The sequence below is a fragment of the Equus asinus genome, chromosome 6 (genome assembly GCF_041296235.1).
Source record: "Equus asinus isolate D_3611 breed Donkey chromosome 6, EquAss-T2T_v2, whole genome shotgun sequence".
Classification (NCBI taxonomy): domain Eukaryota; kingdom Metazoa; phylum Chordata; class Mammalia; order Perissodactyla; family Equidae; genus Equus; species Equus asinus.
Genome location: NC_091795.1, coordinates 99,639,428 through 99,659,173, shown reverse-complemented (window position 1 = coordinate 99,659,173; position 19,746 = coordinate 99,639,428). Strand labels below are relative to the sequence as shown.

Here is a 19,746-nt window from a genome sequence, read left to right as displayed (position 1 = left end):
GGTAAATGTTTTTAGTTTGACATTTTCTTAAGTGACCTAGAGAGCTCAAGAGAAATATTTATTTGTATAGTTTTGCCTGTATTCACTTCTAGATACTTTAGCAAAGATAGAAAAGAGGAAAACTGAAAAAGAGAGTCTGTATTGTGAAGCTAGTTTATGCAATAGAGTTGGGATGGTGCTAAGAATTGGTCCGTCTTGCGCTGTGGTCTAGTTGTGTCTTGTGCTCATTGTCTACAGATGGTTTTTAGAAATCTGAGTTCCCCCTTACCGTATCCCAAAACAAACCTGCCGTACGTTTCTTTATCAGACATGCTCCATCTTGCTTGGAGGTTCCAGCAGGAGTGGTTTTGTAGTTGAAGCGGCAATTTTATTAGGCTTTTGGGAGTGTCCCTGAAGCCACACGGACCTCCTCAGACTAGACCCGCTCGTCTCCTTCTAATGCAGCTCCTCGTTATCACACGGCCACCTTCCGTTAGGAAGAGGATCGGCCTTCCCCTCCTGGGGAGGCACTGCCTGCCGTGTCCCTGGGACAGAGGGAGAGAAGCATTTTTTGTCACTTTGCAGAAATGTAAGGATTGGAGAGTCCAGATGGTGCTAGAAGGGGGCCTCTTGAAGGTGCCTGAATCTCATCCCACTGCTTTCCCCAAGGAGCTGTGGGCTTTCTCTGATCATCCTCAAAATCACTGAACACTCAGTGTTTGTGTTGTTCCTGACATACTTTTTATTCTTAATTTGTACCTTAGGAGGATTCCAAAGGAAAAGAACCTCCTAAACATGACAACATTCCACCTAGAGCTCAGGATTCTGTTTTTTACGCCAAAGGACAGAAGAAAACACTGGTAGAGCCTTTAATCCAAGGTGGTGCAGGTAATGTGGAATTTCATGTCGCTGTAGGCTGTAAAAAATGCTACTGTGTGAAGAAGGCGTGTTTTCAGATCAATTTCGTACTGCATGGATACGACTTGTAATTATCTGATTTAAAAACCTGACTTGCAGCTATCTGATTTATTAATAAAATGTTCAGCTTGTAGGGCAGTGGTTGGGAGAGTAGACAAACAAAATTCCAGTGCTGAAGGCCGTGGGCTTGTCCAAGGCGGAAGCCCTCCACGCTAAGGCTAGTATTAGGGTAGTTCTGTAGCTCTGTGTCCGTCAGGGCGGGCGTGTCTTCCCCGAAGGACCAATGACACAGAAGACAACCAACACACAAGTCAGCCTTTGGGGGAAACATGAAAATAGGAGCTGACTTGTCTGGGTTTACTTTTTGAGTATGAGACGCATTTAAAAGATTGAACTTCAGAAGTGATTTTAAAATGAAATAACTTAAATCTACTCCTACTCCTGTTCTTGCTCCTGCTGGTAGTACTGTTACTGGTGCTGCTCCTCCCACCACCTTTTACTGAGCTCTGACTCACGTGAGCCCCGTGGCCATCTCACCAGTGTGTGTGATGGATGCTTAATGAGAGACTCAAGGCCTACGGCTGCCTGTGGAGAGGGGAGGAAAAGGGCAGGAGGAGGGGTCCCTTCACTTCTCTGCAGCGTCTGACAAGTGTGGGAAGTCATTTTTCTTAAAACCGTCTTCTCGCTTGGCTTTCACTACCATCTCACGCAGCTCAGTTTTCTCTTCTTTGCTCTCTGATTGTTTCTTAGCTCCTCTCTTGCTCCTCCGTTTGCTTCCAGGTTACAAAGCTGGACATTTCCCTGATGCTTTCTCTCGCTCCTCTCCCGCTTCTGGTGCTCCCGGCCCATGATGAATGCATCATCGTGCTGTGCACCAGGCACTCGCTAGACAAGGGGGTGTTTGGATATGTTCCACCCTCCATGGAGCTCACTGCCTGGCAGACGTGTGCGCGCACAGGTGGTGCTGTTCTAACACATTGTGGTCAGGTTAGGTCTAAGACCAAAGCCTGTTCAATCTGTACTATCCGAACTGCTGCACTATATTAACAGTAATAGAAAATTTAATCACTGTGTGTAAAATTTCTTTCTTGGCAAAACATTTCGTACATGAGTAGCTTGGACTGCCCAACACACATCGGGCCTTCCCCTGGGAAATAGCATGGTGTGGTGGGCTCGAATTCCAGCTATGGTCATCACCAACCTGTGACCATGGGTAGACTCCTTATCTGCAAATGGGCATAGTAGGTTCATTCAAGAATTGCCATGAGTATTAAATATTGAATGCATAGAGGAGTGCCTGGAACCCAGCGGGTTCCTGATGAATGCTGCCTTCCTGCCCCTTCCTTTCCCTTTCCATCCCTTCACCCTTGAGAGCAGGGACTCCTCCAGCCCAAGACTCAGGGCATGGTTCTTGTGGGGCTGAGGGCCGGGAAGGGCAAGAATGGACCCAGGGAAGAGTGGGAGGTCCAGGACTCTTGACCGAGCAATGGAAGGGGTCTGTGATTGGAGTTGCCCAGTTTGCTTCAATGAGCTCATCACTGGCCGCATTTATGTCCTTTTGGATGTTGAAAGAACTGGCTGGCCCACTTTTTTATCTTCTGCTGTCACTTCTGGTCGGAGTGAGGATAAAGTTTTCAAGAACTTCAGGATTTTATAAACACTTAATATAAAACACATCCAGCTGCATTGCTAATTACAGTGATTTTTATCTATTGACTAACTTGAGTATCTTACAATGCACAACTTTAACAACTAGTTTGTTCAAACCCAGTTTGTTCAAACCCAGTTCTTGAATATATTTATATTATATATTTATATTATATTTATATATAATATATATAAAATATATTTATATTATAATAAACTGCATGTCCTTAAAAATCTATGATTTTGCGGGGCTGGCCCCGTGGCCGAGTGGTTAAGTTCGCGTGCTCTGCTGCAGGCGGCCCAGTGTTTTGTTGGTTCGAATCCTGGGCGCGGACATGGCACTGCTCGTCAGACCATGCTGAGGCAGCGTCCCACATGCCACAACTAGAAGGACCCGCAATGAAAAATATACAACTATGTACCGGGGGGCTTTGGGGAGAAAAAGGGAAAAAATAAAATCTTTAAAAAAAAAAAATCTATGATTTTGCTATCTGATGGGTTGCTTGATTTTGATCTCTGGTGGGTTGCTTTGTGTTTATTTCTAACTGAATTAACTGGACATGTGCTTGTGAAATGTCCACTGTATTTTGTCTCTGGGACTAAGTCCCATGGAGGGTGAAACATAGTGATGACCATGACATCCAAGCTCTAGGACCTTAGTGGAGACAGGGACGTACACAGACAATGCAGACATTGAGTCCCTCACAGTCTACAGCCTTGACAGAAGCCAACACAAGGGCAATGGGGACGGAGGTGAGGTGTTTGGGGTCTGGGGTCCATGGGCCAGGCTGCCTGACGATGACACAGGAAGCTCAGAGGATGCTGAGCTGTAACTTTTGTTTGGGTCAGAAAATGTACAATGGACATTGGTTTGAAACCCTGTCCGTGTTATTTTTCCCCAGAAGGTGACGTGTATAAAGCCCAGACTCCTAACACAGAGACCCAAGGAGTGCCAGAAGTGACAGAGGACCAGTATGTGCAGGTGGAAGTGCCTCTGGACCAGGTGGGTAGCAGGCATCGCATGGCCGTGCCCACCGCCTTCTTAGTCTGCTCCAGCAGCCCTGCCTGCCTGCAGTGTCATCCCCAACCCCTCCCCCAAGCAATCCCTGGCTTCTAGAATGTTCTAAGACTACTCCAGTTAGCTACTGCTCATCCTTTGGATCCTATATCACCTGTTTTCCTGCCTTTCCCTCTCTCCTGACAGGCTCTTCTTCTATTGGGACCCTTCTTAACGCTGTCACAGTGTGTGGCAGCATAGTTAGCTTTGTCATCATTTGATCATTGTCTCTTCTCCCCTCTAAGCTATAAACTCCCTAAGGGAGGGGGTGGTCTGCTTTGCTCCCTATTGTTGCCCTTGTTTCTAGCAGGGTTCCCGGTGGGTAGGAGGCCCTTACTAATCAATTGTGGAATAACAGAATGACAGAATGATTGGTGTGGTGGGGGCTCATGGGTCTGCCACTTCCCAGCTTTCTGAGCTTGGGCCTCAATCTCCTTATCTGTGCCGTGGGGGTGATATCACCATGCAGCTTTGTGTAGGGCTACATGAAGCAATGCACGTGTGAGACCCAGTCAGAGCCCGGTGTTTAGCGACCCTCACTCACTGTTGCCTTCCTCCTGGCTTCCCAGAGGAGTGGGAAGTGGAGTCCTGCAGAGGATCCAAATGGAGGGAAGGAGATGAGATGGGAGAGGGGGCTGGATCAAGGCCCGCCCCCTAGTGCCTGGACAGAGGGCCCCAGGCCTGGGTTTCAGCCCAGCTCTGTGCGCTCCCCTCCTGCACTGGGGCAGGTCTCCACGGTCCTCTGGCCCTGGTTCCTGCACCTGCAAAGGGGAGACGGTCAGAGAAGCTCTAAAACGCACCACTTTGTCTCCAGTGTCTACCTGAAGGCGCTAACAGTCCAATTCCAATTGTCAGTTTTTGAGAAAACAATTTGTATTCCGTGAAAGGTCAGTATTAGCATTCGAGTCCCATTTGGTCCTCTTAAATGGACTAGGTCCCAGCCTTGCGCTTATAATTCCAGAGCACCAAATCCATAGCCAGCGAGCTTTTCTGCTCCTGTTTCAGAAATCACTCACTCTTAACGCTGTCATTTATTTTTAACTTCTGCTATTTTTCTTTCCTGCGATACAGTTTTAACGTATCACAGACTATGTCTTAATGTACTAGCCTTCCACTTCCTTTTGGTATTTTGAGCACTTTTCCAGTGTGTCTTGTTGTATTTTCTAAATTACTCGTAATATTATTTATTCTTTTCCCTGACATGAAAAAAATGACCAAAAGATTTGATTTTCTCTTAAAACTCAAACTAACAGTTTAAATATTTTTGTTGCACATTTAAGAACTATATAGTAATAAGTAAATGAAGACATTTTAGCCAGCTCCTTTTACACTAAATTTATCACCCACTCCCCCCTCCAACCCTGATTATTGTTATTGGTGTATTATCACTGCTTTGAGCGTGTCTTCCTGACGGTCCACGATGACTGCTCACTTGCATTTTGACCTGGGCTCAGATTCCTAAAATGCTCCCATTTTTCTGGTTCTGTCTTCTAATTGTTTTATTTTTAATGTACTCATGGAGTGATGCTTACTTTATATATTTCCAATCGCAGACGCCCCTTTCTCTATCCTCCAACTTCAGTCACTTGGTTTTCTACCGGCTGAGACGCTGGCCGTTGATCTCTGCAGAGCCCTCTCTCCCTGCGTGTGTTGGAAGGTGCCTTCTCACATTCCTGGGCTCCTGGCGGTAAAAGCTCGTTCTTGAGAACAACCTTGATGTGGAGACCCTCACAGGCTTCCACTGATGCCCGTCGTTGGCTCATGAGAGAACAGGGTGGAGGCGCCGGTTAGAGAAGCACATTTTAGTTACCTGAGTGGCCTCAGTTCCCCGCATCGTGAGTGGGGGAGCTTCGAAGTCGCTGGACCCTATTTGTCCTGAACCACATGGTTCCTGCACAGGGCAGAAGGCTTAGTTTGGGGGAAATACAATGAAGTGAAAGGGAGAGAATGCCAGGGGTTGAAACTTGGGGTGTACGAAGGGTTTTACTGATGGTCATCTATCGCCGTGGATATGGTCCACCCATAGCCACCTTTTTTGTTTTCTTCCTATGGGGCATTGTCTCCTTTTAAGTTTTTATTTTTAAGAAATTACAATTTATTTTCAATTTTTTGTTTCTCTTTGGTTTTCATAGCAGATAACGTGTCCGCCTGCCACCCAGCCCTCCTGCTCCAACATTCTATGAGCGGAGCTGGAATGCAGGCCTACCTGGCGGTCGTGTTAACAGTCCACTTTATAAACTTTTCTTCTCTGAGTGATGAATTTTTGCACTGGCTTTGAAAGTCCTGAGTATTATACTCCAATGTTAAGAAAACAATTTTTAGCACTTAGAATCCACACAAAAATGGCACCCAGATATTAAAACATTGAAGTTGAAATTGTCTCATTTAAAGGAACACATTTTTCACAAGAGTAATGTCTTCTGCCAGATTTAAGATTAATTTTTATAAATACTTTAAGAAGACAGAAAAATGCCTAGAATTGTGGGCTCTGTTTGGCCCAGGACTCTGACGTTTGCTTCCTTATTTGGGGAGATGGGGTAGCAGTTCTCTGCATGTGCCCTTCTGTTGTGGGTTAGCCCCAGGACGGCTTCCCCAGCAGGCGACCAGCATGTGTGCAAATCCCTGTCTCGGGGTCATGCATGAGAAGGGGCAATGGCTGAAATCACAAAGGACTGGGTCCAGTTCCGACCTCTACTGAAATTCAGTTATATTCAGTGGGTCCCCAAGAGTCAGTGCAAGGAGAGGGTGTCTTCACTTAGATTCTCCAGTAGCAACCGGAGCGATGCCCCTGCCCACCACTTCCTTTACTTCATTGCACTCCAGAGACAGGGCCAAGAATAAGACACTAACTAAAGTAAAACCCAAATAATGTGGACTAATTAGGAGAAGGTCAGTCTAAATTTGTGTAATCTCTGTGTTGTTTAATTAGGAAAAACATAATGGAGCTTTAAAGCGTTGGTACTTTCAGATGTGTAGAGAAACTCAGACTAAGCTGACAAAGGCCCTTGGGGTATCCACTTTAATGAATAAATTAAAAAGTATAATTAGTACTATATCTGTTAGGATGCTTTTAGCTGTGAAGAACAGAAAACCTAAGGAGAAGTGGCTAAACAATAAGGAACACTTATCACGCTATGTAATAGAAGGCTAGAGGCCTTCCGTGTGATGGAAGCTTCCAGTTGTCCAGCTCAGAGGTGCAGTTGAGGCCCAGTTCCTCCCATTGCTACATCCTGCCTTCCTCAGTATGCTGACTGTTGGCTTCAGGCTCATTTCCTCACAGTCTCAAGATGTTTGCCTCAGCTCTGGGAGGCACCTTGAGACTCATGAATGTTGAGAAGATCAGAGAGACTGTCTCCTTCCTGTGTCTTTTTCAAATAGTGAGAGAAGTCTTCTGAGGGGCGCTCCAGAAATCTACCGCATGCCTCTGCCTAATCCTTATTGCTAGTGGAGAGAGGCGATCGATTTTTGGTGGTGTCGACTAATCAGGGTTTACTTCTGGTGTCTGGAAAGGGGCCCAGGCTCTGCTGAATTAACGACTAATATGTGAAGAAAATTGGGATTTTTTTTTTAACACAGAACATGGTAAGGAATGGCTATGAGATAGGTAGCTATCAGTGTCTACACATGAGTGTTTAGGCTGCACCATCTTCCCATTCTTCATGATTGAAATGTCCATCCTCCTACCTTCTCCCAGGCTTTGGATCCTGTCCCCTCAGAGCTTCTCAAGAATCTTGTGCTATCAATTATTTTTTTTCTTTTTTGGTATATTCAACTTCTCCCTTCACTTGACCTCCTGGCTGGATTTTAAACATGTTGAAAGCACTCCTGTTATAAACAAAAACAAACCCTCCCTTTCCTCAGTCGTCTTTGGGCAGCACCCATCTCTCGCCTCACTTGTGGAACCAGTCTTTGGAGAGAGTGGTCCCTCCTCACTTTCTCCATCTTCTCCTCTCTCCTTCGCCTTTTCTGACTTCTGCCCGTAATGATCCAAAACAGCTCTTGACCTGATGCCACCAAATCCAGCACATTTCTCAGTTCTCATCACGCTTGACCTTTCACTTTCAATTGATACTTTTGGCTGCTCTCTTTTCCTTTGCACTCTCTTCATTTGGCAAGACCCACCTATCTCCTAATTTTCCTTCTTTCTCTGGCCACTCTTCTTTCTAAGCTTCTGGTCTTCTATCTGGCCATCAAATGTTGGGCTTCAACATGGGTCAGGGCTGGGGCATCTTTTCTTCTCACTCTAGACCTTTTCCCTGGGCAGAATTCTATATCACCATGGCTTCAGTCTCTGTGTAGCTCTCTCTTCTGAGCTCCAGCACATACATACATCTGCTGAGTTTATATCACCTGTTAGATGTTCTAAGATACTGAAGCTCAGCAAAGTGAGAATAAATCCATGGTCTCCTTCCCCAGCATCCTCGAGCCTTGTTCTCGTCCTGTCTCAGTGAATGTATGATAGCCCATCCAGCCGCTAAGACAAAAAAGAAACTTAGGAGATACTCCTGAGACTGACCTTTTTCAACTCTTGCACATCCAGATCATCTTAAGTTCTATCAATTTTCCCTCCTAAATATGTCTGGAATTGATCCAGCCCTCCCTCTCTACATCGCCATCACTTTAGTCCTAACTACTGTCGTCTCCTGGCCAGGTGTCTATGATCACTCTTCTTCTCCGCACACTCGCCATCCCTGACATCTCTAAAGCTCAGTGCTTTCTCCTGCAACATGGCTGTCACATCCCTTTGCCTGGGATGGTCTTTCTTTTCCTTTTATGTATTAATGTTTTTTCATCCTTCACATTTTAAATTAATAGTCACACTAGAGGAAATGTTTTCTAGTCTCCCGTATGTGTTAAATCTATTATATTCTATTTAGCTCCATGTATCTCTCATGTAGCCCCTATCACAGTTGTGGTTTTATGCTTAATTGTGTGACTATTTGATTAATATTTGCCTTCCCTGTAGGACTCTAAGCTACTTGAAGGCCATGTTTGTTTATACTCACTGTCACTATTGTGTCTCAGCTTGGGGGGGAATGCAGTATGGTAGGCGTTCTGTTTATATTTGCTGAATAAGTGGATGAATCAACGATTGGCATTGCATCAATTATTCCTTGAAAGAATGTGCTTTTGAAAAGTTTATTTTTTTGTTTGATTTGAGCAGTCCCCACAGAGTTGTATTCTTTTCTATGTAAACTGTAGGAAGAGACTGCTCATACAGTCATAGTCTGAATTTTCAGGAAGTCTGGATGACTGAGGCCTGAGCTAATGGGTTTGCCGTATTGCGTACTCACCCCCATGTCTACGTAGCCACAGATCTCTGCTCTTGCACATTCAACAGTCAGCTGGCAGGAGCTGTTGGATCCTTAGGGCTCTTCACTAACATCAATTCTGGTCACATGGTAAGAATGTACTTCTCCAGCCACTTTAACTCAGGTGTGGCTATTCGACCTGCCTTACCAATGATGGGTGAGGGGAAGAAATGAGTGACTCTTCTGGGCAGACATTTGCCACACTGCCCTTCTGTGCCTTTGAGAGCATGGAGACGTGAGGAAACATGAGTCTCCATCAGCCTGGTGTCCTGGGTGGCTGTGATGAGCAGGAAGCGCCCTCTGAAGCCCACCGTGGACATATAGCAGGTGCACTTGGTTTGCTTGTTATTGCAGTCTCATCTGCATATGCTTACTGATACAGAAATGTAAATGAACTAGCCCCTATGGGAGGGATTTATTTTTTGCCACAGAACTACATGATTTTCCCCAAGGGTGGAGAGAGGTTCCAGGGCATCAATTAAGGACAGTGCATTGCCTTTTGCCAACTAGTTTTGAAAGCTGGCAAATAATCAACAAGGAGACTGAACACACACTGCTATGCGATGACCGAGATCAGCCAGGCTATAGCAGGCATCTCTTGAACACTGAAAGAGGGTGCTGGTTGGTGTCCCCAAGGGTGCACCGAGAATTACAATGGCATTTATTACCTGCTGACCAGAGGCATCTGGAGTGACCAATCCACTCCTTTTTTTACACAAAATGGATTTATAGTGTTTCTCCTTAAAGATTTATCCAACAATTTTGTTAAACAGGTTGGCATTTCATTGGTGGAGCCAAAGGTAAAAATACAGAGCGGCCACAATCCTGTATTTGAATTAGCACTGTGGAAAAACTATGGTGACTTTTCAGCTTTGTCCTCGAACTGATGTAGAAAGTCACACTATTTCGTGTGCTTTTTGCTTCTTTAAAGGAGTCTGACATAGGTTGACTATAAGTACATCTAAAACACGGCATATTTTCGCCCTAGAGACCAGCTGAGATAGTTAAAGAAGTTGAAGAGATACACGATGATGCTCCTGATTTTGAAAGCAACAAGGTAAATCAATTCTACTTTTATCTTGTATTTAATGGCTTTGGTCTAAGGCCCCTCTTTATCCTTTTCACATGCTGAATGGAGTTCACATGTGATAGAGAAGGGCTTGGAGAGCCTCAGCTGGTCCCAGGGTACAGATCAGCGTAGAATGAGAAGCGTAGCTTGTGCTCTCCAGGCGGGCTGCACCTGAGATGAGGTCTCTTATGTGCCAGAAATTACAGGAATAGTTTTAATGGCTTCTATCCTGTCCTAATTACCTTTTATTGCACTTCGACTCACAGACTGAAAAACTTGTTTTCTACCAACTTTGAAGTATATTTCTAGAGGGGAGAGTTGGGGGAGGTGAACCATGGCGGACAGGTGTAGGCGGCTCCATTTTCATGGGCACCATGGATGTGCTGTTTGGCTGGTCGTTGGTGTTGGTAAATAGCACGTCTTGTTGGGGGACGGCAGGATGTGTGCCGTGTGCGCTCTGTAGATGGCAGCATGAGCTCGCACGGGAGGACTCGGCTGTGTGGTTGGTTTGTTCCTCCGATCCAGATGCTTTAGATGTACAGCAGTGTGGGAAGCGTGAGTCCGTGGTGTGCTGTGAGATTATATGACTAATCTATCTAACATATGTGAATGGGGAAAAAAATACTTTTATTTGTTTTTTGAGGGATATTTAGCAATTAAAATGGTATACATTTAAGGTATACGATTTGATGATTTGGTATAGACATATATTGTGAAATAATCACAATCAAGCTAATTAACACATCCATCACCACAATAGTTACCATTTTCTTGTCTTTTTTTGTGGTGAGAATATTTAAGAGAAAATCTACTTTAGGGGCCGGCCCATCAGCCAAGTGGTTAAGTTTGTGCGCTCTGCTTAGGCAGCCCAGGGTTTAGCTTGTTCGAATCCTGGGCGCAGACATGGCACCACTCATCAGGCTATGCTGAGGCGGCGTCCCACATGCCGCAACTGGAAGGACCCACAACTAAAATTACACAGCTATGTGCTAGGGGGCTTTGGTGAGAAAAAGGAAAAGTAAAATCTTAAAAAAAAAAGAACATCTGCTTTAAATCTACAATTCATACACCTAACAAACAGATTGTTGGGAGTTTGTTTGAAAAAATCTGTTTTTTCAAGGTGGTTTCTTGTTGTTGTTTTTTTTTTTTAAAGTTTCAGGATGTGGTTATGTATCCTGGTTGTTGGTTTTTAGTTCTCGATGTGAGCTGCCACCACAGTATGACAATTGACAGACGGGTGGTGTTATTCCACAACTGGGAAACGAACCCGGGCTGTGGTGGTGAGCACGCTGAATCTTAGCCACTAGACCACCGGGGCTGGCTGGGTTTTCTTGCTTTTTAAATTTTGGCCCCAAGCAGGAGGTTGTGTAATAAATCTGGGCTATCAAATTTGAGTCTATTCTGATGCTGAATCCTCTTGAGCTACAAATAAACTTGAAGGTGCAACAGCCTCACAACCAACACGTTCCTACTCTTGAACTTGCCCTGCAGCTACGGGCACCATGTTGAAGACGGGAGAGAAATGACTCTAGAGGGCCCGTGGGTGCACGCTGGAGCCACTGGGAGTTGTCTCCTGGGTCTGCTCATCTTGAAAGGGGGCATTTGTGGGAAAAGACACGGGTCCTCAGGAAGTTTGTTCAAGTTTTTCAACATCAAAGGAGTTTATGACCTAAACAGACAGTCGAAGGGAATGATCTTTCAAACAATTCGCTCTTCCTTCTTTATATTCTGAAGTGTTTTTGATTTGGAGTCAGTTTTCAGGGAAAGCTGTCCTGTCTGTGTCCGGAAGATTTGGGAAGACTGTCAAATGAGGAGGGAGAATATTTAATTGCTTTGGTGACAAGGGGTGACGACAGTGGGGAAGACGTTTGCCGCAGAGCATGAGAAGAGGGGCAAAAAAGACCACTTGCTTGCATTCAGGGAGCAGAACACGGGACTGCTGTTATGTCTAAGTTAGGGAGGAGCTGAATGCTGTGTTTTAGTAGAAATATGACACGGGCATTTTGATGACACTGAGTTTACACGATCACCTGTATACCTTGTACAGATCGAAATTTGTCATCTAGCCTTGTTGACTTGTTATGTAAATCTACTCAGGCCTCTGGGGGCGTTAGTAACTTGACATCAGTCAGGAGATTGAATTTCTTACAGTGAGTCGAAGTGTCTTTCTTAATGCAAGCAATATTATCTGAATAATGGCAAGTCCAGATACCTCGCTTTTAGATATCTGGGGTAAGAATCTAAGCTTTTAGGGAAAAGAAGTGAGAAGGAGCAATCAGACCTTCCCTCTCTTGCCCAAACCTGAATGTTGGGAAGTCGGACAGGAAGGGCTGGAGAGAGCAGACCGGTATTTACTGAGCGCTTGCCCTGTGTCAGAGACCACACTGGCCCCTCTCACACGTGTCCCATCTCAGCCTCACATTCACCTTCAAGGTAGGTGTCAGTAGCCCACTTTGTAGATTCAGAAACAGTGGGAAGGAGAGACCACATGTAACTTGATGACGTCACAGAGTCAGCAAGTAGGGGAGCTTGGCTGTGAACCCAGTTTTGAATGATTCCAGAGCCTGTGCTTTCCTCTCCTCAGTGCACTACGCTAGTTGCATGTAATTTCTCAGAAGAGATATTTCCTGTATCAGGCTTCGTGGTCTGTTCCTCCTGGAACAATTGCTTCGTGATCTTGTGTCTTGTGCTGATCGTCTGCAGGATGTCCAGAAACGTTTTAGTTCTGTCAGGTCCACACAACTCGTCTTTGCTCCCAGCATGAGCCAGACAAAACTTTGTTGGTGTCTCTGTTCCTTACGGGTGTGGAACGCCCCAAGAAATTGAAGGTTTTTGGCCCTAAAATCTAGCCTATGTTTTTGAAGGATCAGAAAGAGAGCAAGCATTTTATATGCACAATAGTAGCTCGTATTAATAATAAAAAGGCAAAAATTCTCAATTATCACTTTCTGATCAATAGGCCACAGTGATCTGTGTCTGCTCTCAGTGGACTGCAGTTTCACTTGGCGTTTCATTTGTCTGAAATTAATCCTGTGATATTTACTTGATGTTGGCTAGGTTAGGTTTCTTACACGTGTTGCTTCTGGCTTGACCGCCCACCTCTAAACAGATTGTGAAGTCCATAGGGGGCTGAGAATGTGCCTTGTCATCTTACATGTCCTCACAGTGTCTAGGAAAGTGCTTCAGAGGCAGTAGGCTTTTAGTAATATTTGTGGCTTCGAGTTACCTATGACGAGTTGCTTAAACTTAAGTATACAATCTTGGAGTAAAAGGGTAATGACCTTGGAAAGTTGTAAGAGAGCATATTATCATGAACATCATTTTAAAAATACATATTTCTGATGTTTGATCACAAGGATTTCTGTTATCATTTAAAATAGTTTTGTGGTAAAATATATGTAACATAAAATTTGCCATTTTAACCATTTTCACATGTACAGGTTGATGGTGTTAAGTGCATTTGCAATGTTGTGCAAGCACCATCACTATCTGTGTGTAGAACTTTTCCATCATCCCCGACAGAAGCTCTGTAAGGAGTAAGCAGTGCTCCCCACGGCCTCCTCTCCCAGCCCCAACTCTGTTGGCGTTTATGCATTTAAAGCAATCCCAGACTGAGGGAGTTATTTATATGTAGGTCTTACCATCAGATCCTGCTCAACCCCCCCGCCCTGGGAATTATGGACAAGTGTGTTTATTTTGTCATCGTGTGTGTCACTGGCACAGAAGTAGATGAAGACAAAATCAAATGCAAAGAATAGAGCTGTGCTTTCATATGACACCTCTTCCTCCAGAGGATGCTTCAAATGTGTTCATTATACAGTCATGCCATCTTTGCCAATATCTGACACTTGAATAATATTTTTCATCTTAAAAACAGAATATTATCAACATTAATTAGCTAATTTGAAAAACTTCTGTGAACTTATAAAGATGAAATGTTTCCTTTTTCCTTTTATGCATTTCAAATTGTGTTCATGGCACACGATTTTAATTAAACCGGGTGCTTGAGAACTGTCTGAATCAAGATAGGCTGGAATTCCTCTAGTTCTTTCAGTGCCTGATCTGTTTCGATCCATTGATTGTAAAACCTTTTATGTGCAAGCAAGGCTTTTTTGTTTATGCTACCCACTAAATTTGTAAACCATGTGTAAAAGTTTTGAAAAGTTTCCGAAGGAACGTGGAAGAGGTGAACGGCAGTGCTGAAAAGTGTATGGCCAGACCGCGTATTCGGGCTCTCCAAGGAGGGCGTGAACCCCCTACCCCTGGGGTAGTTTACGGTGGGCTGGAGGCCAGTTCTGCAGGCAGGTTTCAGAGAGACTTACGCATGGGAATGGGCGGTCCTGTGCGAGGACCTAAGGCTTTTTCTGACTCTGGGTTATCAGACTCCTAATAGTTTTTCAGTTTTTCCTGCCTTGGAAAAGGCTATATAAAAATTCATGGGTAATTTGGTTTATTTGATGAAGTGAGGAGAGAGAGAGATGAGGGAGAGAGGGAGAGAGAAAGAGACGTTGATTTTAATATTTTGGGTGGTAAGTTTTTCTTTCTTTCAGAGTATGCTTGGCACTTTTCTGTCTCTTTTTTGCGCTGTGCGTGCTGCCTGGCATGCCCTCAGTCTAATTTCTGCCTTTTTTTCTGCCTAGTTTCTCCCACCCTCCAAGGCTCCTTGTAAATGCCAACCTCCTCATTAAGCTTTCTGGATCTTTCACCAAGAGGTAGTGTCTCTTCCTCCATGGTCCCCAACAGTATTTTGTCTCTACTTCTCACACCATCTGAGTCCCACTTTGGCTTTTCTTAGAGTTATTCGCGTGCCTCTGTCTCCTCTGATAGATAAGTTTTGTGAAGGAAGGGTCTGTGCTCAGTCCCTTTCACTGTCATCCTTAGCACTTTTCACATCACCAGGCACACAGGAGTAACTGGTCTTGAACTTGCTCAAGCACCTTGAGGATTGTCGGTCACTATCGCACGGCTTTGTGGCAGTTTGAAGAACTCTGGATCAGAAGGCAGGGGTGTGGCAAAGCCAGGGGGAAGTGATTCCTGATTACATGGGACTGAAAATGAAGCTGAATATTCAGTGAGTCTCAAAAGGCTATGTGTTAAGAAGTAACCATCCCCAAAGACGTGACATTTCTCTATGCAAAAATGAAACTCTTCTCTTTGGAAAATACCATAAAGCCAAAAGTCCAAAACATGGAGGAAACTACTTGCGACACAAGTAACATTTTCTTAATTTACAAATGGCTCCCAAATCATTAATATAACCCAATCAAAGAAAGGCAAATGAAACAAATCAGAAATCCACAGAGAAGACAAATCTCCAAAAGACGTAAGAAAATATATTCTTATCGTTCCCAATTAAAGAAATGCAGATCATAAACAACGAGTTTTTAAAAAAATCATATTGACACTGTCCAGTGCTGGGAAGATGTAGGAAAGCAACAATGCTTCTTAACAGGGTCAAAGTATAAATTGGTGCAGTCTTTAGGGAAGGGATTTCTGCTGTTTCTATTAAAATTAAATGTGCATTTTTTTAAACCATGATTTCCATAGCTAGGGGTATTTCACAAATATACTTATTAATAACAAAAAAGAGAAACATGAGATAGTCATTCTTAGGAGCTGATTGATTTTTGTTTCACCCATGCAATGGACAACACTACAGTTGTAAAAACAATGAGGTAGACCCACATATCCTGAAGGGTGAGAACTCCAAGAGACTGTGTTAAGTGTAAAAAAAAAAAAAAACGAAGGTGCAACAGAGTATATAGTATGCTGTATATGTATAAAAGTATTTAACAAGATGTACAGAAAAACGAAGAACTAGAATGGGAAAGGATAGTGCGCGACAAAGCGGAAGGGGAGTAGGAAGAAGTGGGACACAGAAATGGAGCTGGGGAGGGCGCGAAGGCTCGAAGGGGAACTCCTGAGTGATATGTGTAACAAGAAAGATTGACCCAGCCCAGGAAGTGAGAGGAGCTGGGGAAGATGAAGGATTTATGTGACAGTGTCCTTCTTGCAGATAGTTGATTACTATATTTATTTTTTTAATAATAGGAAAAAGAAGATGAAAGGCTTTATGAAGACAATGAAGGAAAGGTTTGTATCAACAAATTCTGTAGTTTTGTGTTTCCTATTCCGAAGACAGACCTAACAAGATAATCAGTGGATTTCAAAATCTTGTCAGGTGCTTTTTAGAAATACAGTTTCTATGCCTCCATCATGTCCTGTAGCTCTGTTCCTGGAGATAGAAAACAAACTCAGAGGAAAAAAGACTTCATTAAGGCATTCCAAATAGGTGGATGGATCCACTGTGAAGGCAGATGAAAAACAGGAGAATGAAGACCCCTTTAGGATCATGAATTGGTGATGCCCTCCAGGAGTTATCTGCACACGGGCACCTGGAGGCACTCACTTGGGTTTTCTGGGCAGTCATCAAACCTACACCTTCAGACCCTGGCCATTAGGCTAAGGATGAATGTGTCAACCTGGTGAAGTCCCGGAAGGAGGATGGACTCCTCCATAGCCACAAGGCCTGCAGCCCTGGGAAGGCGAGGCTCTGGCTGGGCAGCTGGCCTCATGTGGCAGGCAAGGATATGTCCATCTCCTTGAAAGCAGTAGCTTTGTCCTAAGTGAAATTACAGTCTCACTGTTACTTGTTCAATGATTAAGTGATCATTCTGATTTTTGTCTGAGTACGTAAGATTTTATTTGTTTATTCCTTAGTTTACTTATACACCTCATCACTCCATAAAAAACTTGGGCCATAAATACTAATATTTGGGAAGGTTGCTTAATCCAAGCCAGCTTGTGGAAACCACTTGGGATTTGACATGAGATCAACCTAGAGTTGAATGCTCCATCCGTCACTCACGTGTGTGACCTTGGGAAGACCCCTTAAAATCTCAGAGCCTTAGTGCCCCACGCCATTTGAAGTTTGTTCGATGGTTTATTCATAACAAAATCAACCTCCAGGATTAGTGCTAATATATATAAAATATGCTCAGTGTTACGATTTTTATTTATGTTTTTAGAAATAACTGAATTGTAAAAGAATACCGACAGTATTGGGGAGAGGGCACGCACGTGAGCTACCATTGTGTTTGTGCACGTATTTCTATCGCGCAGCTGTGTAGAAGACCTCTGAATTCCAGTTCTGGTTCTTCCTTTAACTTGCTAGGTGTCCTTTGTTAAGTAACCTTACCTCTCTGCGCTTCAGTAATTCAAGTGACAGTTATTTTACATGTTTATAGGTTTATCTACTTCGCAAGTATCAATCGAGACAATGGATTTGAAAGTTCTTGAAAAGTATAGCACATCTATGTTTAAAATTGTGTTTGCATTATTTGACTGAAAGTGTGTGTTCCTCAGTTGGAAATTATACGCTTGGTTGTTCCCACTCTTAACTCTCTTGTTAAAATCAGTGTAATCAATTTTGTGATCTGGCACTCCACCCTCTGGAACTCTCGAGAACCAACCTATCTGCACTTTACTGGAAAAACAAGAATGAGTGTTCGTGGGGATGTCCCTGCAAGTTTAAATAACATCCACTCGGGTTCTAGTGTCCAGAATTCTTTGGAAAATTTATCGTTTGCTTGGCGTATGTGCCACTTGCCCTTTTAATCACAATGTTTTACCGAACATGATGGAATGAAGAGTGAAAACTTTGGACGTATGGAAACTGTGTCTGTGAAAGCATTGTCACTTCTCTGAGCCAGTTTCCTTATGTGTAAAACTGGGATAATTTCCAACTTGTGGGGTCAGTATAAAGATTAGCAATATGCATAAAGCACCTTATACAGTGGGCTGCGAGTAAATCATAGCTACTGTTATTACTGTTATTCTCCAGTCTAATCATGATTCCTACCAGAGGTTTAAAGTCCTTGAAAGTAGGAATTTGATTTTGTTTATATTTTCACTTTTCTCAGTATTAGGCACACACAATCTCTTATTCACAGTTGGCATTGATTGCATTTTTAAGTTGAATTTTCTTCTATGACATCTCACATTTTAAAATTAAGAATACTTTATCAAATTATAAATGATTCATATTTATTGTAGAATTACTAGCAAATACAGATAAGAAAACAAAGTAAAAACATTGAATTCCTTTGTTTAGAATCTATTTTCACTTTTGCGTGTATTCTTAAAAGCTGTTTTCCATTTTCCATTTGCTTTTTCCTGTAGCATATTAAAGAGGTTCTCACTTTACAGATAATTAAAAAAATCTGTTTTAACAAATACTATGAATCAATTTTTAGGATTTTTCAATATTCTAAATTTTTTCTCAATATACTTCAGAATGCTGATTTTGTTTATTTGAAATAGATTTAAAACTTTTCGAGCAGAGCTGCCATTCACATTTGGAGGAAAACAACCAACAAAAAAAATATGCATCATGTGCTTATGTGGAATTCTTCCAGAGCAACTGGAAGTTTTGCTTCTTGCATGACATCTGTTCTGACCATTTCATCTTGTGCCAGGATTAAAAAAGACAGTTTTATTTCTCTTTTACTGAAATAAATATTCAATTTGATTTCTCATTGGGTAAATTTTTTGTGATTGTGGTGAAAAATTGAGAGACTTAAAAAAAGGAAACAGATGGAATAATTTATCCAGGAATACATTTAAAAATGTAAACTAAAATTTAAATCATGAAGCTAGATGTTGAATTAGTCTTCCTCCATCCCATATCAGACTGACGATAACTCTCTGAGACAGGGCACTAACAAAGAACGTTCGGAATACCTGGGCTGTGCACTTTGGTGGTTTTGTTTTATTTTGCGTTATGTAATATGAACACATGCATCACTTCTGATTTATAGGTATCAAGGCAGGTTGCCACAGTGACAAGTTTCAGGTACCAAGTGTCTAAGAAGAAGAAATGATGATTGTGACATTTTTCCCCAAAGGCTTAAAAAATTAAGTATAATTTGATTACTAATAAGTGTGCCATGAGTAAAAAAAAGTATTTTAAATAAGATTTTTAGCATTTATATTCTTCAACTCATGAAATGGCTTATCACATTTTAGAGGTACGTTTTGTATGTTTTATGACAATGTCATGTATGATTAGATGAAGGCAAAGTCCCTTCAAATGCATGTTGAGGTCAACATGGGACCACACCTCAAACCCTGTGGAGCATATCATGCATTAGATGCCGTCAATGTGACAGAAAAATAGGAGATTTTGTCTGCCTTTGAAGCATTTATATTTTAGCCCATTGGAAAGCCAGGAGAGAAAAATTACCAAGCAACACGTGAAGAACTCATGTCTGTTATTAAATTTATTCCTTGAGATACATGTAAACTTCAAAAAAATTGTATTTGGGTGTCACTTGTTCCGGTAAAATCTGGATGTCTGTAAAGCACAACATGCAGAGCATCAGCATAAATTGCAAATCGGCTCTCTGCTCCCTGATTGGCAGCGAAGAATTGAGAATCATTTTGTCTCAGGTTATTTGCCCTAGGCTAGAATTAATGGAAGACATCCTTTTAGTGGCAAGGCTTATATCTTCTGTACAACAAGGTGGAGTTCACAGTTTCATCTTCTTGCCCAAGAAAGTTCTGTAAATAGCACTGGGCTCTTGGACCAGAAGCAACAGTGCCTAGGTGAGAAAAAGTGGCAGGTGTATTGTCAGACGATGCCTGGCCAGCTGTGCAGATGTGTGCAACTCCATGTGGAATGGAGTGGTTGTTTTCCTCCCTGATTTCCATGCTTCCTAGGACCTGGAGGGCTGGTCCCATGCCCCTCTTGAAGAAATGCCTTC

The 19,746-nt window shown here is 42.9% G+C and overlaps 1 protein-coding gene across 1 annotated transcript in view; it reads left to right on the top strand.

Moving 5' to 3' along the window:
• The window catches only part of DCDC2C (doublecortin domain containing 2C), a 70,659-nt gene extending 54,051 nt beyond the window's left edge, over nucleotides 1-16,608 (top strand). The window contains exons 7-10 of the mRNA XM_070511487.1: nucleotides 744-867; nucleotides 3,447-3,547; nucleotides 9,902-9,970; nucleotides 16,444-16,608. Of these exons, the coding sequence (XP_070367588.1) occupies nucleotides 744-867; nucleotides 3,447-3,547; nucleotides 9,902-9,970; nucleotides 16,444-16,608 (459 nt within the window). The remainder of the gene's footprint in view (nucleotides 1-743; nucleotides 868-3,446; nucleotides 3,548-9,901; nucleotides 9,971-16,443) is intronic.
• The last annotated feature ends 3,138 nt before the right edge of the window (nucleotides 16,609-19,746 follow it).